This window comes from Colletotrichum paranaense (genome assembly GCF_030867605.1).
Source record: "Colletotrichum paranaense strain IMI 384185 chromosome Unknown Scaffold_5.1, whole genome shotgun sequence".
NCBI classification, from domain to species: domain Eukaryota; kingdom Fungi; phylum Ascomycota; class Sordariomycetes; order Glomerellales; family Glomerellaceae; genus Colletotrichum; species Colletotrichum paranaense.
Genome location: NW_026848963.1, coordinates 1,715,625 through 1,732,780, shown reverse-complemented (window position 1 = coordinate 1,732,780; position 17,156 = coordinate 1,715,625). Strand labels below are relative to the sequence as shown.

The 17,156-nt window shown below is 52.7% G+C and overlaps 5 protein-coding genes across 5 annotated transcripts; 2 read left to right on the top strand and 3 right to left on the bottom strand.

Moving 5' to 3' along the window:
* Nucleotides 1-509: 509 nt before the first annotated feature.
* CPAR01_06945 (fungal cellulose binding domain-containing protein) lies at nt 510-2,925 on the bottom strand (the record flags this gene model as incomplete). The annotated part of the gene is made up of 3 exons (XM_060491216.1): nt 510-2,287; nt 2,352-2,548; nt 2,606-2,925. The coding sequence occupies 3 exons, from the start codon at nt 2,923-2,925 to the stop codon at nt 510-512; spliced, it is 2,295 nt and encodes a 764-aa protein (XP_060350090.1).
* Nucleotides 2,926-5,687: 2,762 nt separating this feature from the next.
* Nucleotides 5,688-7,630, top strand: CPAR01_06944 (GMC oxidoreductase; the record flags this gene model as incomplete). Its single annotated transcript, XM_060491215.1, has 2 exons — nt 5,688-6,109; nt 6,169-7,630. The coding sequence occupies 2 exons, from the start codon at nt 5,688-5,690 to the stop codon at nt 7,628-7,630; spliced, it is 1,884 nt and encodes a 627-aa protein (XP_060350089.1).
* A 1,122-nt stretch (nt 7,631-8,752) lies between these two features.
* CPAR01_06943 (amine oxidase) lies at nt 8,753-10,225 on the top strand (the record flags this gene model as incomplete). Its single annotated transcript, XM_060491214.1, has 3 exons — nt 8,753-8,950; nt 9,005-9,248; nt 9,321-10,225. The coding sequence occupies 3 exons, from the start codon at nt 8,753-8,755 to the stop codon at nt 10,223-10,225; spliced, it is 1,347 nt and encodes a 448-aa protein (XP_060350088.1).
* An 864-nt stretch (nt 10,226-11,089) lies between these two features.
* On the bottom strand, nt 11,090-12,607 carry CPAR01_06942 (uncharacterized protein; the record flags this gene model as incomplete). Its single annotated transcript, XM_060491213.1, has 6 exons — nt 11,090-11,516; nt 11,574-11,669; nt 11,731-11,848; nt 11,912-12,058; nt 12,114-12,348; nt 12,413-12,607. 6 exons carry the CDS (start codon nt 12,605-12,607, stop codon nt 11,090-11,092), a joined length of 1,218 nt encoding a protein of 405 aa, XP_060350087.1.
* Nucleotides 12,608-13,717: 1,110 nt separating this feature from the next.
* On the bottom strand, nt 13,718-15,283 carry CPAR01_06941 (tannase and feruloyl esterase; the record flags this gene model as incomplete). The annotated part of the gene is made up of 1 exon (XM_060491212.1): nt 13,718-15,283. The coding sequence occupies one exon, from the start codon at nt 15,281-15,283 to the stop codon at nt 13,718-13,720; it is 1,566 nt and encodes a 521-aa protein (XP_060350086.1).
* Between the last annotated feature and the right edge of the window lie 1,873 nt (nt 15,284-17,156).

Here is a 17,156-nt window from a genome sequence, read left to right as displayed (position 1 = left end):
TCCATATCTGGATGCATTCTTCGGGTGTAGGATGGTCGAGATGAAGATTTGGAGAGGAGGAGCTAGCGATTGCGACTTTAGACTTCGCCCTTGTACTTGTTAAGGAAGCCATTGTTTGTCTCAAGAAACCATGTGGCCGATTGAAGTTCAATTTGAGGTGATTTGAAGTCATCGGAAGCTTAGAGTTATTCCAGAAGTTTAAACTGAAGTTGCGCTAACAAGACAGCCGCTAAAGCCCTGAACAATTTTATGACCCCCCTGCATATTGCACACTTTGATGAGCGGGGTACCCCTAAATTGCTGTTGATACCTGGATTCGTGATCAAGACAATCCGTGCTTTCACCAGCGATAGCAGTGATGGAAAGTTCGCTGGCGTCTCACTTGACGTTAATAAGATAGCTTGAGGTTTTAAATCTTCAAAATTTACCAGTTTATTTACAGGTAATGAGTTCTAAACTGAATCTACAGATGAATTGAATCGAGCTTTTCATACACAACATCCCCGCGCTCAATGGCGGTGGGGAGCTCTTCCAAGACGCATGGGTCTGCTGCGAGCGTGCCTTCTGGCATGCGCAGCAGCCGGGGCCGCGGTGGAGTTGGAAACAGGGCACGAGGTGTACATGACACCGCGGCCGTTGGTACCAACATAGACAACGTTGGCCTCGTTGGCGGAACCAACTAGAGCAGCGCCGTCGAGAGCGCCAAAGCTGTAGGTGCCCTGGAGGTCGACCCACGAAGCACCGAGATCGGCGCTGGCGTAGAGCTTCTTGCCGTCGGCGGCCTCGCCGAAGACGTACAGGTTCCAGGCACTGCCTTCGCCCTTGCCGACGGAGACGGCGTGGGCGTTGGAAGGGCCGGAGATGGAGGTGAAGGTCTTGCCAAAGTCGGTGCTGTGGAAGACGCCCGAGTTGGTGGAGACGAACAGCTCGCCGGCTGTGGCGGGGTGAGCGGCAATGAAGCGGATTTCGGTGACGTTGCCCAGGGGAGACTCTGTGAAGGTGGCTGCACCGTCGGTAGAGACGTAAAAAGTGGCCTTGGAACCGGCGTAGAAGACGTCGTTCTTCTTCTTGTCGCTGGCGATGACGCTGCTCGCGGGGAGGGTGCTGTTCTCGGGCTTGCCTGCGTTGCGGATGACCTGGACGCCCTCGCTCTTGGAGGACCAGAGAATGACATCGCCGTCGGCAGAGTAGGCAACGGAGCCGTCGGTGATAGTGTTGCCGGTGGAGTTCACAACGGACCAAGTCTCGCCGCCGTCGTTGCTGAGGGCAAGCTGAGGAGAGTCGGTGGCCTTACCGATGCGAGCAACCTTGTTGGGGCTGTTGCCGGCAAAGTCAACGTCGACACTGCTGGCCCACCAAGGGTTCGTCCAGGCCGATTGAGGGGCCTTGTCGACATCGGCGGCGGTCTTGTAGGTGAAGCCGTTGTTGTCAAGAGTCGCGAAGAAGAGCTCAGGGCCCTCAGCGGCACTGGCCAAGGCACCGACTGCCATCTCCTCGATACCGGAAGCAAGACTCTGGATGGTGATGGTCTTGTTCTTGTCCCAGTTGGTCAGGTCGTTGCTACCGTACAGGGTAAGGCCGGTGCCGTAGAAGAACTTGTCGCTGTTGGTGGGGTCAATTGAGAGGGACTCAATCATCCAGCCGAGCTTCTTGGTGTCGATGTCGAGGAAGTTCGTCTCGATCCAGGGAGCGTTGGGGGCGCTGATGGTGTACTGCGGCGCAACCTTGCCATCGGCACCGTAGCTCCAGATTCTCTTCCAGGTCGCGCCGGAGTCAGTGGAGCGGAAGAGGATGGCATCGGGATACCAGCTGTTCAGGGTGGCGACAACGATCGTTCCAGGCTTCTGCATATCGACACCGAGTCCACCAAAGCCGTAGTAGAGATCGCTACCAGTGGTGGGGGTGATATCGGTCCACTTGCTCGAAGTCAGGTCGTACTTCCAGACACCGCCCTGGGTGCCATCGTAGGGGCCGGTTCCATCGGAGTAGGTGAAGTAAATGACCTTCTCGGCGGGTTGGAGCACAGCCTTGTGGGGGAAGAACTTCTTGGGCTGGCCATCGACAGGGCCCCAGGTGGCACCGGCGTCAGTGCTCACGTAGACGGATGCAGTGGTGTTGTCGGCGGTTCCAACAAAAATTCTCGAGGTCGCACCGTTGACGACGTCGGAGGTCTCGTCGAAGGTGACGAAGGTCAGACCTTGAAGGTCACCGTTGTAGGCATCGCTCGCTGCGCCAGGGCGGAAAGTACCGACGGCCTCGAAAGTAGAGACCTTGGAGAAAGTCGCACCTAATCAATTATACTCTGTCAGAAAACCGAATTGAGGGGAGATCGTGGATGGAATTCTGCTCACCAGCGTCTGTGCTCTTCCACAAACCGTTGCCGCTGCGGGCACCAAAGAAGATAATCTCCGAGTTCTTGGGGTCGACAGCCAAACGCTCACCGGTTCCGCGGCCGGGCATGTTGCCGCCGACCTTGAAGGGAAGAGTGGTGGTCTCCCAGGTCTCTCCCTTGTCGGAGCTGCGTGCGAATGTTCCATTCTTGGGGTCCCTGCTGTGGTTTAGCTTCGACGCGGGATGGAAAACTGAGTTGCAGAGCAGTGCTTACCAGTCGTTGGTGTACATGCCAGTCGCAATGTAGACCTTGTTCGCATCCTGGGCGTCAACCGCAAGAGCGTCGATGCCCCATCGGTTCCAGTTGGCGTCATCAGCAAATCCGTTGGCGTCGGTGATGGGGGTCCATGAGTCGTCGGCGTTCAGTCTGTAAAGACCTCCAATGTCGGTGCGAGCGTATGCGACTCCCTTCTCGGTCGGGTGGAAGACGATGGACGGCACGAAGCCGCCACCGCCTCCGGTGTGGACGTTCTTCCACGAGCAAGCGGCGCGGACGGACGCCGCGGCCGCCAAAATAAGGCCGGCGCTTCTCATGATTGGATGTTGTAGGCTAGGTCACTCGAAACTTGAAAGAATGGTGAATCGTAGATGGACCAGCCAAGTGAAATGAATGTTTGGTACTGTTAGAAAAAGAGTGAATGTCGCGAAAGCGAACGTGGTGAGAAAAAGAGAGTAACTGAACCAGAAGATAGACAGACAAGAAAGCCATACGAAATTGCTCCATAGGGGACTGTCAACTATTTACATCATTACCAGTTCACCCCCTCGGCTCGGTCAGGACAACCATACTTGGTTAGTAAACAGGATACATGAGCCGAATAGGCGCGAACTTCCTTCTTCGCGATGCACTACCAGGGGAAGAGCTTCTGGAATAGATTGAAGGCATCCCCACGAAAGTTTAAACCCAAGAAAGTTGTGGGCAGAATGCCGAAACCGAGTGATTAACGCGGCCCGCCCGATTCACCCAGCAATCAGAAGCATCCGGTTACAGCAAGACGACATGGTTGTTGGCTCCATCAGCAACTCAATAATCCACCAGTGACTGCTCGGTTTGGCGAAGAATGAGGTAAAGTGAGGCAATTAGCTTATAACACGTGAGGCCATGCCATCCCGGAAGTTGAAGATGGTTGAAAATCTTAGCCAATTACGCTGTATTTGCGCTGTGCTAGTGTGTCAAGTTGAGCTGGAGCTCCTTGGGACCTTTGATTAAGGGGTCAATGGGACAAACCAGCTCGTCGGTTTTCAGATATTAGCGAGCTATATCCCTGTCCCTTCAGAGGCTGAGCTCAACCTGACGAACTTATGTAAGCGGGTTTTCAGTGTTTTTACGACCGAAAGAAGAGTCAGTTGCCCTTCGCGGCTCAATGTGGTAGTTGTCTAATTGATTATCGAACCCTTATTCAAAACTTGGGCAGACTTTCTACAAGATTCTAGTTTACATGCCAAACTCAAGAGTGAGGGGCCTTTGCGAAGCCAAAGGCTCTGGAGTCGAGTCAATCTGACGTCTATCGTAGAACTTACTTTACCTAGTTCAATCGCAAAAGTGGAACATTCTCCCTGTCCAATCATAACTTCCAGCAATTTTACCAGACTAAGTACATGCAATGAAGGTAGAAAATCAGGACCCCATCGCTTGATGATTCGGATCATATATCGGATAAGACTTGCAACAAATAAACTCTCGCGATCGATGCGGCGAAAAAATCTCACACCTCTACGACTCTACGTGCTCGAGTCAATAGCGCAGGAGACCCACAGGTCGTTCGCCCCAGCGGACAAAGCCGTCAGTACTCTGGAGCGACCTGGCCTTGCATCAATGGCTTAAGTCGTGGTAAACAGCCTATATGGAAGAATTTCATCTCTCCTTTACGGACCAAAAGTTTCATCAGACCCGAGCCTTCACAGGTAGTCGGACATCTTTTATACCAGCCAACCTTGCCGGAAGTGAATAAATTGAGACAAATTATTTTTGTACGCCCTCATTCCTGCCCCTATGCATTTTGAAGCCGTGGAAGGGTATGTTGTTGTTTGACGTTCCATACAGAATGTATCGGCTGATTGGCTATTTTTCATAAGCTTGCTTGAAGTCAGCATTGCAAGCAAAAAGCAATGTCAGCGCAGATCTTAACTATTCCTTCATTCATTCATGCTGTCAGCGAGGCAATACCTTATTTATGCTGACCAATGTATGCGTCTGGTGTGACACGGTGATCATGGCTAGAGCAGCATTGGTGTGAAGATCCAAAAAGGTCATGTCTCCATGATTCAAGGGCCAAAATTCCTGTCACTCCCTTCCCATGTTACTAGCTCACATGCGTGAGTTCTTGTTTTTTCTTATCCAAGAATTTTCGCAATTGACCATTCGGGCATCGTCTTGACGTTGAACGAGATCGACGCTAACATGATTATTCGAGATTTTGGTCCACCTACACATCTAGTAACTCGACTTCACAAGGCTCGGCGGATCGTGAAACAATCCAGCTTGCTGTCTCTGCTTAATTGAGTCCAGGTAGGCGGTTTCCGGTCTGCAGCTTAGTGGCCTACCTAAACTAACAATGGATCGTTGACATCATGTTCCGTCCAGAACTGGGCTAAATTCGCAAGACTTTGTCGGCAACAGCCGCCGAAATACCAGTTTGGGCCTACAGGTCGTCCTGAAGTCTGTCGTTCGATCTATCACCTGCGTCTAGGCTGTTAAGGTTCGGACGAGCGACCCTCTGAACCTCGCCCGACTCTCCCCTGAGCAAGCAGTCAAAAGTCAAATCCTGACTAGCGTCATGGTTACACCCCCGCAAGCTCCCGTTGCCCACGTTTCCGTCCCTGGAGATCTTGGAAAAACATGTCCCTGAACCAATCTTCATTGTCCACGAAATACTAAGAAAGGGTCCAAGCAGTAAGCCGCTGTCTGACCAGAGGACCCTAAGAACGGTGGTCATCGGTGTCAGCCCCAATTTCTGCGGTGGTGCAGTCTATTCACGCGCTAATGCAAACAAACTTAGCCAGGAACGCAATAGACTATGTCTAGCGTGGACCAAATGAGCGTGATCTTCTAGCGCCCGCCTCCAGTCTAGCTGAACATGGACTTTAGCTCTCGTAAACACTCGCGACAGGATCTATTCCGGGCAAAGCTCACAGCGTCCGGTGGGATGGGGATCGGATGGAGGAAACATGTCATACGATTATAAGTGACTTGTCAATCCTATTCACTTCCAGATGTTGTCTATTAACCTCCAAGTCTCACGGGTCGACAAATCACTCTCTTTTTCATCTAACTTTTCCTATACTCTCTTTTCAAAATGCGTGTCACTTATGCCGTTTCTACGTTCATTACCATATTGGGCTTGACCCATGCCGCCCCGGCAGACGAGGAGGCACGATTCCATGCCGAGCACAAGCGTCAGCTCGGCACTAGTGCAGGCAGTCTTGGAAAGGATGCGACTTTCGACTATGTCATCGTCGGCGGTGGCACTGCCGGTCTGGTGATGGCCAACAGACTGAGCGCCAACCCCGATGTTACCGTAGCTGTGATTGAGGCCGGCACGTTCTACGAGATCACCAACCTTCTCATCGGCCAGACACCCGCCGGCGATACTCTTTTCGCTGGCGCTAGTCCTCTTGACACGAACCCTCTCGTGGACTGGAACTTCATCACGCAGCCACAAACCGGTGCCAACAACCGCAAGATTCACTATGCTCGTGGCAAGTGTCTCGGTGGAAGGTGAGTTCCCAAGTCGTGAAGTTACATTTAATTTGGCAAATAGTCTAACGCAACATCAGTTCCGCTCGCAACTTCATGATCTACCAGCGCGGTACCAAGCAGTCCTACCAGAAGTGGGCAGATGCCATCGGCGATGATAGCTACACCTGGGACTCCCTTCTTCCCTACTTCAAGAAGAGTGTCAAGTTTACCCCGCCCGGTCCTACTCGCTTCCCCAACGCCAGCGCAGAGTACAACCTTGACGCTTTCGATGCTGCCGGAGGCCCTCTTGACGTCTCCTACGCCAACTACGCTCAGCCTTTCAGCACGTACCTCGAGCCCTCCCTCAATGAGATCGGCATTCCCCAGGCCCAGGACTTCAACAGTGGTGAGCTTATGGGTGCGCAGTACTGCTCCGACACTATCCAGCCTAGCAAGCAGCAGCGCGAGTCCAGTCAGACCTCGTTCCTCAACGAGGCCATTGGCCGCAAGAACCTCAAGGTTTACCAGCTGTCTCTGGCCAAGAAGATTCTCTTTGACAGCAACAAGAAGGCGACTGGCGTTGTTCTTACTTCCAATGCTGGCATCACCACCTACACCCTCAAGGCCAACAAGGAGGTCATCCTGTCCGCCGGTGCCTTCCAGAGCCCCCAGCTTCTCATGGTCTCCGGTGTTGGCCCTAAGGACCAGCTCAACAAGTTCAAGATCCCCATCGTCGCTGAGCGCCCTGGTGTCGGCCAAAACATGGAGGACCACGTCTTCTTCGGTCCCACGTGGCGCGTCAAGGTCCAGACTCTGACCCGTCTGGCCAACGACCTCATCTACACTGCTGCCCAGTTCGCCTTCGACTACTCGATCCGCAAGATCGGCCCCCTCACCAACCCCGTCTGTGACTTCCTCGGCTGGGAGAAGACCCCTCGCGACCTCATCTCCTCTGATACTGCTGCCATCCTCGACAGCAACTTCCCTGCTGACTGGCCCGAGATCGAGTATCTCACCGCCCCTGGCTACGTCGGTGACTTCTCCAACCTTCTCCTCACCCAGCCCAAGGACGGCTATCAGTACGCCACCATTCTCGGAGGTCTCGTTGCTCCAATGTCCAAGGGCACCGTCACCCTCGCCTCCGCCGATACCAAGGACCTGCCTCTCATCGACCCCAAGTGGCTCACCGACCCAACTGACGTTGCTGTCGCCGTTGCCACCTTCAAGCGCCTCCGTCAGGCCTTTGCTAGCAATGCCATGAAGCCCGTCTTGGCCGACAACAAGGAGTACTTTCCCGGTCCCAAGGTCGAGACTGATGCCCAGATCCTCCAGAACATTCGCAACACTGTCATGACCATTTGGCACGCCAGCTGCACGTGCCGTATGGGCAAGTCTGACGACCCCATGGCTGTCGTCGACAAAGATGCCAAGGTCATTGGTGTCAGTGGTCTGAGAGTTGTCGATGCTAGCAGCTTTGCGCTTTTGCCCCCTGGCCACCCCCAGAGCACTGTATATGTCTTGGCCGAGAAGATCTCTGCCCAGATTTTGGCCGGTTACTAAAAAATACTGAGTTGGTTTTTGTCCTAAAGAGTCGAGAGACTTCACATAGATGAGATTATGTCTTCCGAGAAGAGCGATACATACCACAAGTGTCACTGAACACTCTAATGTAATCAATATCTGTAATTTTATTGAATTCATGGCGAAAACCTTTCACCTTGTATAACAAACCCTATAGACGTTATTGAGGGACTGTTATTAATTGCATACCTTTCTCGTCGCTCCGACTTACCTCAAACCCTACGACGAGGAACTGAGTGGAACGGAGTGGAACGGCAAACTCCAGCCGTGGGATTGACCCCCTGCCCTAACGAGTGGATGGATTTCGGGCATAGTTGCCGAGTCGAAACCCACTGGCGTGATCGCCTCATCCGATCAACTGACAGATGTGGACTCTGATTGCCATTTTTGTGGGTTGATCTCGGCAAACCTGTACAGTGTAACCGTTCAGTCAGTGACCGAATGCGCCATCCCGAAGATCTTAATTACCAATAATTGATAGAAGGCCTATTGTATCTATGCTTAGCCTCTCCCTCCTTCAAAGCCAATCAACTACCTCGAGTAATTAAGCCATAACACAAACTGCAACCAACTTCAACTCAGGTCAAGAAACCTGAGGTATCACTACTTGCCTGCGCCAATATGCCTGTCAGCAACAATCAAGCAGGCTAGGACGGGCTCAGGCTTGGGTTCGCCGCAACGCATGTAGAACCTCAGTTGGAGAACACCACTTCCTGACTAGACCCTGTCATCTTGTTGGACAAGGTGCATCTGGTCTCCCCATTGGCAACACCCAACGAATGGCTCTCGGCGAACTTGCTGCACATGGAATCTATGTTCTACGCTAAGCCGGGGTCACTTCCATGTTCTGCATCTCATGCCTCCATATCCCATTCTCCCAACAGCAGCACCTCCGAATGTCCGATGCGTTGATGCGGCGTAGCAAACCGGTACTTATGTCCTACTTAAGAACTCATCTACGAACGCGAATATTCACCTTGGACTCTTTCGTTGCCCTCATCGTCTCAGTTAGCATTACCAGCTCACCAGTGGCGATTGGTAAAGGCACTGCATCTTGTTTATTATCCGTTGCCACCAATACTACCGGTACCAAGGGTCAAGATGTCATCGCTCATCGGAGTCGCTCTTGGCGCTCTGTCATTGGTGTCAGCAGCAATCATACCCACGGGTAACAAGACAACTATCATCGAGAGAGATGTTGTGATTCTAGGCGGAGGTGCTTCTGGAGCTCACGCAGCCGTAAGACTCCGCGAAGACTATAACAAGACAATTGTCGTCGTGGAAAAACAGAACCGCATTGTAAGTGAAAATCAACTGGATCTGAAAAGAGTGAAGAGCCTAATGCCCACTCAGGGCGGTCGCGTCGCAACCTTCACAGACCCCGAAACTGGAAATCCATATGACTTTGGTGTAAACTCATATACGGATTACGGCGGCGCCCGCGATTTCTTCGCCCGCTTCAATATCCCTGTGCAGACTCCAGTCAGACAGGTATTGACGACCACGTATGCCGACTTCAGCACAGGAAAGACAACCAACTACTCCTTACCGGCTTCCGCGGACGCTACAGCTGCCCTGAAGGCTTATCTCGAGCAGTGTGAGAAGTACGAATCGTAGATTCTTCCCTCCTATGCAAACTTCCCAAACACAACCGTTGGTGTTCCTGAAGACCTCACCCTCAAGTTCTCCGACTTCGTCAAGAAGCACAACCTTCAGGCGGCTGTTCCTCGCATCTTTCAGACCACCGGTCTTGGTCTGGGCAATATCGCCGACCAGACAACTTTGTACGTCATGCAGGGCTTCGGCGCACCCATCACTCGGTCATTCCTGGGCACAGTTGGTTCCTTCGTGCCTGTATCCAGGCGAAACCAAGACATTTATGATGCCATTGCAGACCTCCTCGGCGACGATGTCCTCTACTCGTCCACAGCTATCAATACCTCCCGTATCGAGGATGGCGTGGAGGTTCTTGTTCGTGGCCCCGACAACAAGCAGACACTGATTAGGGCCAAGAAGCTTCTTTTCTCTTTTGAGCCTACAATTGCCAATTTTGACGGCATAGATATCAGCGACGAGGAGGCGGCTGTCTTCTCGAAGTGGGAATGGACTACCGTCCACGCCGGCATCGTTTCCCACCCTTCCTTGCCCATCAGCTACTCCCTCACTAACAACGTTCCCACAAACTGGATCTCCCTTCCTAAGACTCCCTTCGTTGGACGCTTCGATTACCTCGGCGACAACAACTTCCGCGTGCTCATCACCGGCTCCTCCAATTACGATAGCACTCAGGCACAAGCTCTAGTCAGAAAGTCCCTCAAGTTGCTAGCTGACGCTGGTACGATCCCGAGCCTCGGTGCCGAGCAGCTCAATGTGAAAGCCTGGGCTAACCACGGTGCCGTGAGCCTGCGTGTGCCTGGCGCTGAGCTGGCAGCTGGACATATTACTGAGCAATACGCTCTTCAGGGTCGTAGAAGCACATACTACACGGGAGCTGCATGGTCTGCGCAGTTCACCACCATCTTGTGGGAGTACAACAACCAGTATCTCCTACCAAAGCTGCTGGCAGAGTTTTGAAAGGTCATAATGTCGCTTTGAAGGCTGTTGCTGAGGAACACTTCGCTACCTTAGACCAGAAAATGATGGATAATATCATTATCGAGAAGGGCCAAGGTCGAAGTGACAACGCTTAAGTGGTTATTCCATCTCGCTATCCAGAAAGTCAACATAGAGCAGGCAGTGCAAACTTCAGAGCTGGGTGGCAACAGAGTCTCTCCGGTGCTGCAGATGTCCATGATCTCGTCACGGCAACAGAGTGAACTCAATAACGAACCGGTGGGAGTGTTTGCACGCCTCAAACTGAACCGCGGAGTCCGCCAATCTAGCAAGCCCGCAATGCCCGGAATCTCGCCACTTTCTACAGCCCACCTGCCATCTGTTGTGGAATCTGCTAAATTTCTTGGGTCGGAGACGTGCTTCAACGGGATCGCATCCCGGGAATCCCTGATGTGACTGCAAGGAACGAGCCCCAGCTGCAGTGCATCGGGCTGGGGCCTCACTCCACCCGCTCACAAGGGCCCCTGTTCCAGGATCTTGTCAACAAAAGCGCCAATTTCGGCCGAAGAATAACAGGGTATCATCCCATCGGAACGCGATCGCAAGAATGGCTCCATGGTACGAGCTTTTGTCTCATCCGTCGGACCGCACTTGGACATTGTCAGGTCATGAGTGTGTATGTTAGACTTCAAGGCTGGCCTGGAAATAATCACAAGTGAAGTGCCTTTGGCGAACCGTTGAGAACTTCGTGCGGAGAGGGAAGTCAGCTCACGTATGCGGCATGGCACATACGTGCGTACGTGTTGTTCCACTTCATGTGCAACCAGATGCTGAAATGTCTATGAGACACCTTTCTCGTATGCCGCTCATAAACGGTTGGAAATGCTAGTTAAGATGTTCAGATCTCCTGGCAAACTCAGTAGTCTTGCTGATGATCCCATGCAAGTTGCTCGACTGGACTTGTATCGCAGTTTCTTCTTCTATGCGCAAGGCCTTACCTCGATCATACTCGCTGAGCATTATGCCTGCTGGAGGTTGCATGGTCTGCAGTCTGATTTCACCCGTTTGTGTGCCATATCGTGGATCCAAGGCCCATTCATCGAGTTCGTACTGATCGCTTCTGGTTATCCCGTCAGTACGGCTGCGGAAGGTGTCGTACTCGAGCGTCCTCGGTCCAGAGCCTGTCTGTTGGGACCGCTTGCCACATGCGTCTGGAATATGCTGATTATATGCTGATAGATTGAGTAACTTGTTGACAAGAGGTTTCAAAGCCGGTGCGCATGCTGCGATGATACCGACCTGCAACTGTAGGCTAGGCGCGAAATAATTATTAGTTTCAAGCCACCGAGCTTTCTGTAATCGTACTTACAAGCCCCAGAATTGGATACTTCTGTTGAAAGTTTTATCAGGGTCGCTGTCGTTGTTGAGCTGGTATACTGCTTTGACTATGCCCATCGCAACAGCACTTGGAATTTCATTAGTCACGGGAGTCGAGCAATCATGACTTTGAATCATTCGATACTTACAAGTAACCTAAGCTCAAGATTCCAATTGCGTAGAGACGAAGTCTGCGCTTCATCTGCAAATTCCATATGACTGGCACAGGTAGGGTGGCTAGAATTACGTCGGTGAAGATGTTGAATCCTGAAAGTGCGTGAGCGATATCACCATCGCGTCGCGGCCATGAGACACAGGAACCCGACTTACCTGTGTTTATGAGACCAAACAGATTGATGTTATTGCTATCTTTACACTTTGGAGGTGGTGTCGTGCTCCTGTCCCAAAATCCTGACATGGGTTTGCAGTGAAGGAAGAACGGAAACATGCCGCCAATCGAGTAGAACGAGACAAGAGCTTGTTCGAACCGTCAATACTTGTCGGAAGAGGCCGACGAGTGTGATTTACCTACCAATAGTTGACCACAACGCCCACTTGTACCATCCAGTCTTGCTCAGACGCAAGAGACTAAGGGCGATAGAGACCTTAAGAAACATGAGAGCGCCGGCGGCGGAGATGATCGCTTGCCAAAAGGCGACGTGGTTGAACACGATGTAGTCATACTTCTTGTCGATGGTCGAGAAGTGTTTGCCAAGACCGTATTGCGCCTGAATCACGAATGAGATCCATCCTCCCCAGGCGCAGATCTACACACTCGACCAAGTCAGTCTCTGCGGGCAGCAGGATTGGAGCTCGATGCGGTGTACTTACCGCCGATAAGACCATGACCGTATCGTCCCACCCCGGCGCCTTGATGACCCATATTCTGGCGTATATCCGCAGCGTAACGCTCAACTGCGCCAGGAGATGAAAAACAGTTACGACAGCGATGATGCGCGCGGTGTTACTCTCAGCTGCCCATGCCGGGTTAAAAGGCGCAGGAGCCGTTCCGTTCGTGTTGTTCATGTCTGCCCATCATAGATCGTCACGAGTAGTGTCCTTTTCAGATCGCCAAGTTGGAGGCGACCAGTAGAAAAGGTCTGGTGAGAAGCAGAATGGTCTGTGTGTGCTGAAGTGACGGGAACTCTCGTAGTTGTTCAATTAGTGAAGCGAACGCGAGTTGAGAGAAAGAAACTTTGAAGGTGAGGAAACTTTGAACTACATGCGGCAATGCTCAACAAGCGGCGGCAGTTAAAACTTGCTGAGAACTTTTTAGAGTTGGCTATAATAGCCTATTCAAACTTCAGGCCAGAGAATCTTCCCATTCATGGATCAGACTACGTAGCGAGGGTTAGAGATGCAAGTTGAGTCAGATATGTCACAGACACGTTGTCTCCCTCGGTTTCAATGGTTTCGGTTAATATGTGCGTGATGTCAATGTTGCATAAAGAATTTGGACTCTGTCAAAAAGAAATCCGTAATATTCATAATATTTTCGTCAGGTCTGACGCTATAGCAGGCTGCACTTTGGTTGTTGTGGATACCTCGAGCGGGTAATCGAACTGGGTTGCCTTAATGTAGAGGGAGGGTTGGACGTGATACCCTCTTAGAGCCAGAAGCGCGACCATTTTTTCCAAGAAGCACCGTCCGTTGTAGTCGATGGCCGAGCGGTACGATTCTCGCCCTGAGTGGTGAGAGCATATGTTGGCTCACGGCCCTACATAATGCCATGGACAGCTTCTTTTTTCAAACATTCTTCATCATAGTAATTTTGGTGCAGAGCAATGTTACCACGTGTTACCTGCGTATTCATATTTGTAACCTTTCTGATGGAATACGAGGACACTTCCAGATGGTAGCGAGCTCGAGTCGAGATTTCCTTCCCTTTTCTTCCCTGTCCCTCTACGGGAAGAGAAACAGTGGGAATACCAAGTGATCCGGGCTTTCAGCATGAACAGCGTCAGTTGCACACTGAGGCAGTCATGAGGCAATTACGAGACAAGCTCCCTAGACTAATTATCACTGCTGTCATTCATTCAATTGAATTATAGTACACGTAATCTTGTCATTCATATTATGGTAATGTGCAGTAAGCAATATGTACATCAGAAGCAGACTAAACACAAGCAAGGGACGTTATACACAAGTCCAGCTATCAGGAGAGTTGGGGTCTCCGGACTTGTACACGTTACGCGTGGGGTATTTGCAGTGCTTCCTCGTGAAAGCAACCTGGCCGCCCTGCGTACCATTGACAAAAGCAGTGCCGAGGATCGAATCCGGCGCGACGCCCTCCTCAACCCACCGGACAATGGCTGAGAGAACATTGCGTTCGGGCTCGAACCCGGCAACAGCAGAGTCCTTGTTGCCAATGAAGCTGGCGCCGGGACCGCCGCTGCAGTGGTTCATGCCTGAGATGCGGAAGTACCGATAGAACTCGTCGAGCTGCGCGGACGTGAGGCCCATGGTGCGCGAGACGTGGTTGTAGTAGCGCGCGCTGTTGTCGCTGCTGATGATGGGGTCCTGGAGGCCGTGGTAGTGCAGCACCTTGGTGCCGCGGTCCTTGACGCCGGAGAGGTCGCCCTTCCAGGTCTCGATACCGCCGGGGTTCTGAGCGGCGGCGGCGGCGAAGTCCTTGGGGCCGATGGTGGCCGGGTCCCAGGTCGTGTCGTTGTAGATGACGTTTTGGAACCAGTCCGTGGTGTAGGGGAAAGCGCGGCCTGCGAGCAGGATCTGGGTGGGCTGGCCACCGGGTTGGAGGCGGGGGTAGACGAGACTTCCGTCCTGGCCGTACAGGTCGGAGAAGACGGTGCGGACCGTCTGGGCCTGGATGCCGGTCAAGCAGTTTGCCGTCTGGTTGGCACCGCAGATGAGAGACTCGGGGCGGTACTGGCACAGATCAGGGTCCTCGATAATGCCGTCGACGTGGCCGTCGAGACCGTCGCACTGGTTAAGCAGGTCCTTGTAGACGAGAGTCCAGAGATCCGCCGACAGGAAAGTCGGCTTGTCGGAGGTGCCGGTGGCGGTGAAGAAGTGACCGCTCCAGGATGTCAAGTTGTTGAAGGCGAAGGCGGGCGCACCAGCCACGATACCGTCAAAGTCGTCGGGGAAGTCTTGGGCTTCCTTGAAGCCCTGCCTTCCACCAGTTGAGCATCCAAGGTAGTATGACTTGGTGTGCTCCTTGCCGTAGAGGGCTTTGGTCGTCTCCTTGCCAATGACGACGCCGGTGTGGAGGGATCGGTAGGCAAAGTCCTCAATGGTGCCGGGGTTGTTGAGGAAGGGCGAGCCAATGGTGCCGTTGTGTCCATTGTTGGCGCCGACTGCAGCGAAGCCTCGTGAGACGGCGTAGGCAATGTCCTCGTATTGGATACATCCGCCAGTGCCTCCATTGCCGGTGCTTAAGAAACGGCCGGTCCAGTTGGACGGGAGCCAGGCCTCAATACTAACGTTGCTGATGGGTCCGGTAGTGGTCAACATGGACACACGGCAAATGTCGACTCCGACGACCTGACCAGGGCGGGTACATGTCGGGTGGTTCTCTGGGAAGGTAATATTGGTTCCGGCAGAGACGGGAGTGGAAAACCAGACGGTGGTGTTTGGGAGCTTCAAGTTGTTGGCGAGGGCGCTGCAGTCGTCGGCGAAAGCGCTCATGACGTACTGAGCCGCTGGCACCAGCAGCATCGCAGAAAGGTTGACGGACTTCATGTCGGCGAATGGGCGTTGAATAGGACAGATTCCAAGGTCCATTCGAGACTGGCGGTCCTCTACGCCGAGGTGTTGGGGCTCAATGGCTTCTTTTATAATGGCAATGGAGTAGGTACTGTAGTCGAACTGGTATCCAGAAGTAAGGTAGTCTCCAATGTGACGATGCCAGGCCGTTCATCTCAACACAACCCTGGCAAGAAGACTAGTAGCAAATCGATGCCCACCCTCGGCGATCCCTTCGGGTGGCGTGCCGGTCGGCGTGGAGTGACGGCAGTTAGCCACGGCATGACTGGACAAGGCGACCTTCCAGACAAAAGTAAACACTGGGCGGTCTATGCCTGATTCAAGGCGAGCATCTGGGAGAGCTCTGACAGCAATAGAATGAGGCATAGCGACCTGCCTTTTTCTCCCCACACTGGTAGACTACACGTGTTAGCTTGAGGGGATAACCATGCATCGGCAATGGCGAGTGCGGAGAAGGCGACCAGGTTGGGGTATGCTCTCCGGGGGTTGATCGCGGCGGAAGAGTCTTCTACCGGGCGGAAGACAGGACTCGTCATGTTCACTTTGTGGCTTTTGCTCATGTGAGCAAGAGTCGTGTCAACTCACTTTGCTCTGAAGCGGAAGTAGGGCCGCGCGCGGCAGGCAAGGAAGAGACGACGAATCTAGAGCCAGTTCAACTCTAAAACTGTGATGAAGCTTGTTTGGATGGTGGAGGCGTTTGCTGACGAGAAGAGCGGAGAGTGGAATTAGCGTAGCCTGTGCGATGGGGAAGAACTGGAGAAGCGCATTTCCCCAGTGTCACTAGATGCAAGGAGACGCTTCTCCACGTGCGGGGAGACGCCGGTTTACCCGGGGGCTGGGTAGTCTGGGCCTTGGAAACCCAACATTGGTAGCGTTTGTGACGGAGGAGCTGGAAATCGATCTCCCAAGAGAATGTAAGGCCGTTATTGAGCACCGGGTTGTTGAGTAATCGTATCCCTACGGATATCTACACAACTCGAGAGAAGTGTGATATGCGTGTTTCGAGAGCTTCAGAGATCACTGTACGGGTGTTCCCTCGTTGTTTCTCTTGCAGATCCATTCAAATTGCCTCTGTGAAAAAGTTTGATGTTTCAAGAGTCAGGACTCTGAACAAAACACGCAAAAATCCGCTGACAGAGGTCCTCAGATCGTTCGAGTCGCGCGGCGGCCCGACAAGCAACACCCATGTATCTGACGTTGCCTCTTTCGTTGCAACCATTTGCGGGAGTCCCTGTAGATCTGACCCTCTCGAACTCCTCGACACTGACAGTTCTCTACTACGGAATCAATTTGTTTCCTTTTGCTGATTTCTTGCTTATGGATCCTACCTGCATACGCGTCCAGGTGGCCTTTACTCCCCTTAATATCGGGAAACGAATGACGTTCAGAGCGGCCTGCCAAAACGAGACGTGTGAGAGGGCTATACCTGCGGCATTATCCTCGGCGTCATCTAATCTTTTTTTTCCATCTACGACGTTGCACACATGACACCTTGGCATTCCCCAAATGGACACTTTTGGATTTCTTTCAACCACGGATCATGAGGTTTTAGACATAACCCGTGCTGGCTTCCCGAAGATTTAGTGCAGAGGGGTATTTGGGGTTTCGGCACGCTGCGTGACTTAGCTGCATGATGTTTTGCGCCCCCAAGAGGGGGGAGTCGAGCCGTGAGGAACGCAAAGTCCGACTGACTCGGAAAACCCGGCCTCCATGTCATGTCCCTTCAACAATCTCTTCTATCTGGGGACCCGCCGACCGAAGCCAAGTCGGCGCAGCCGTCCATCATCACTTCCAAGCCGTAGCGATAGAGTACTGAGTGAGGCACTTTGTCTCTTTCGGTCCGTTGATA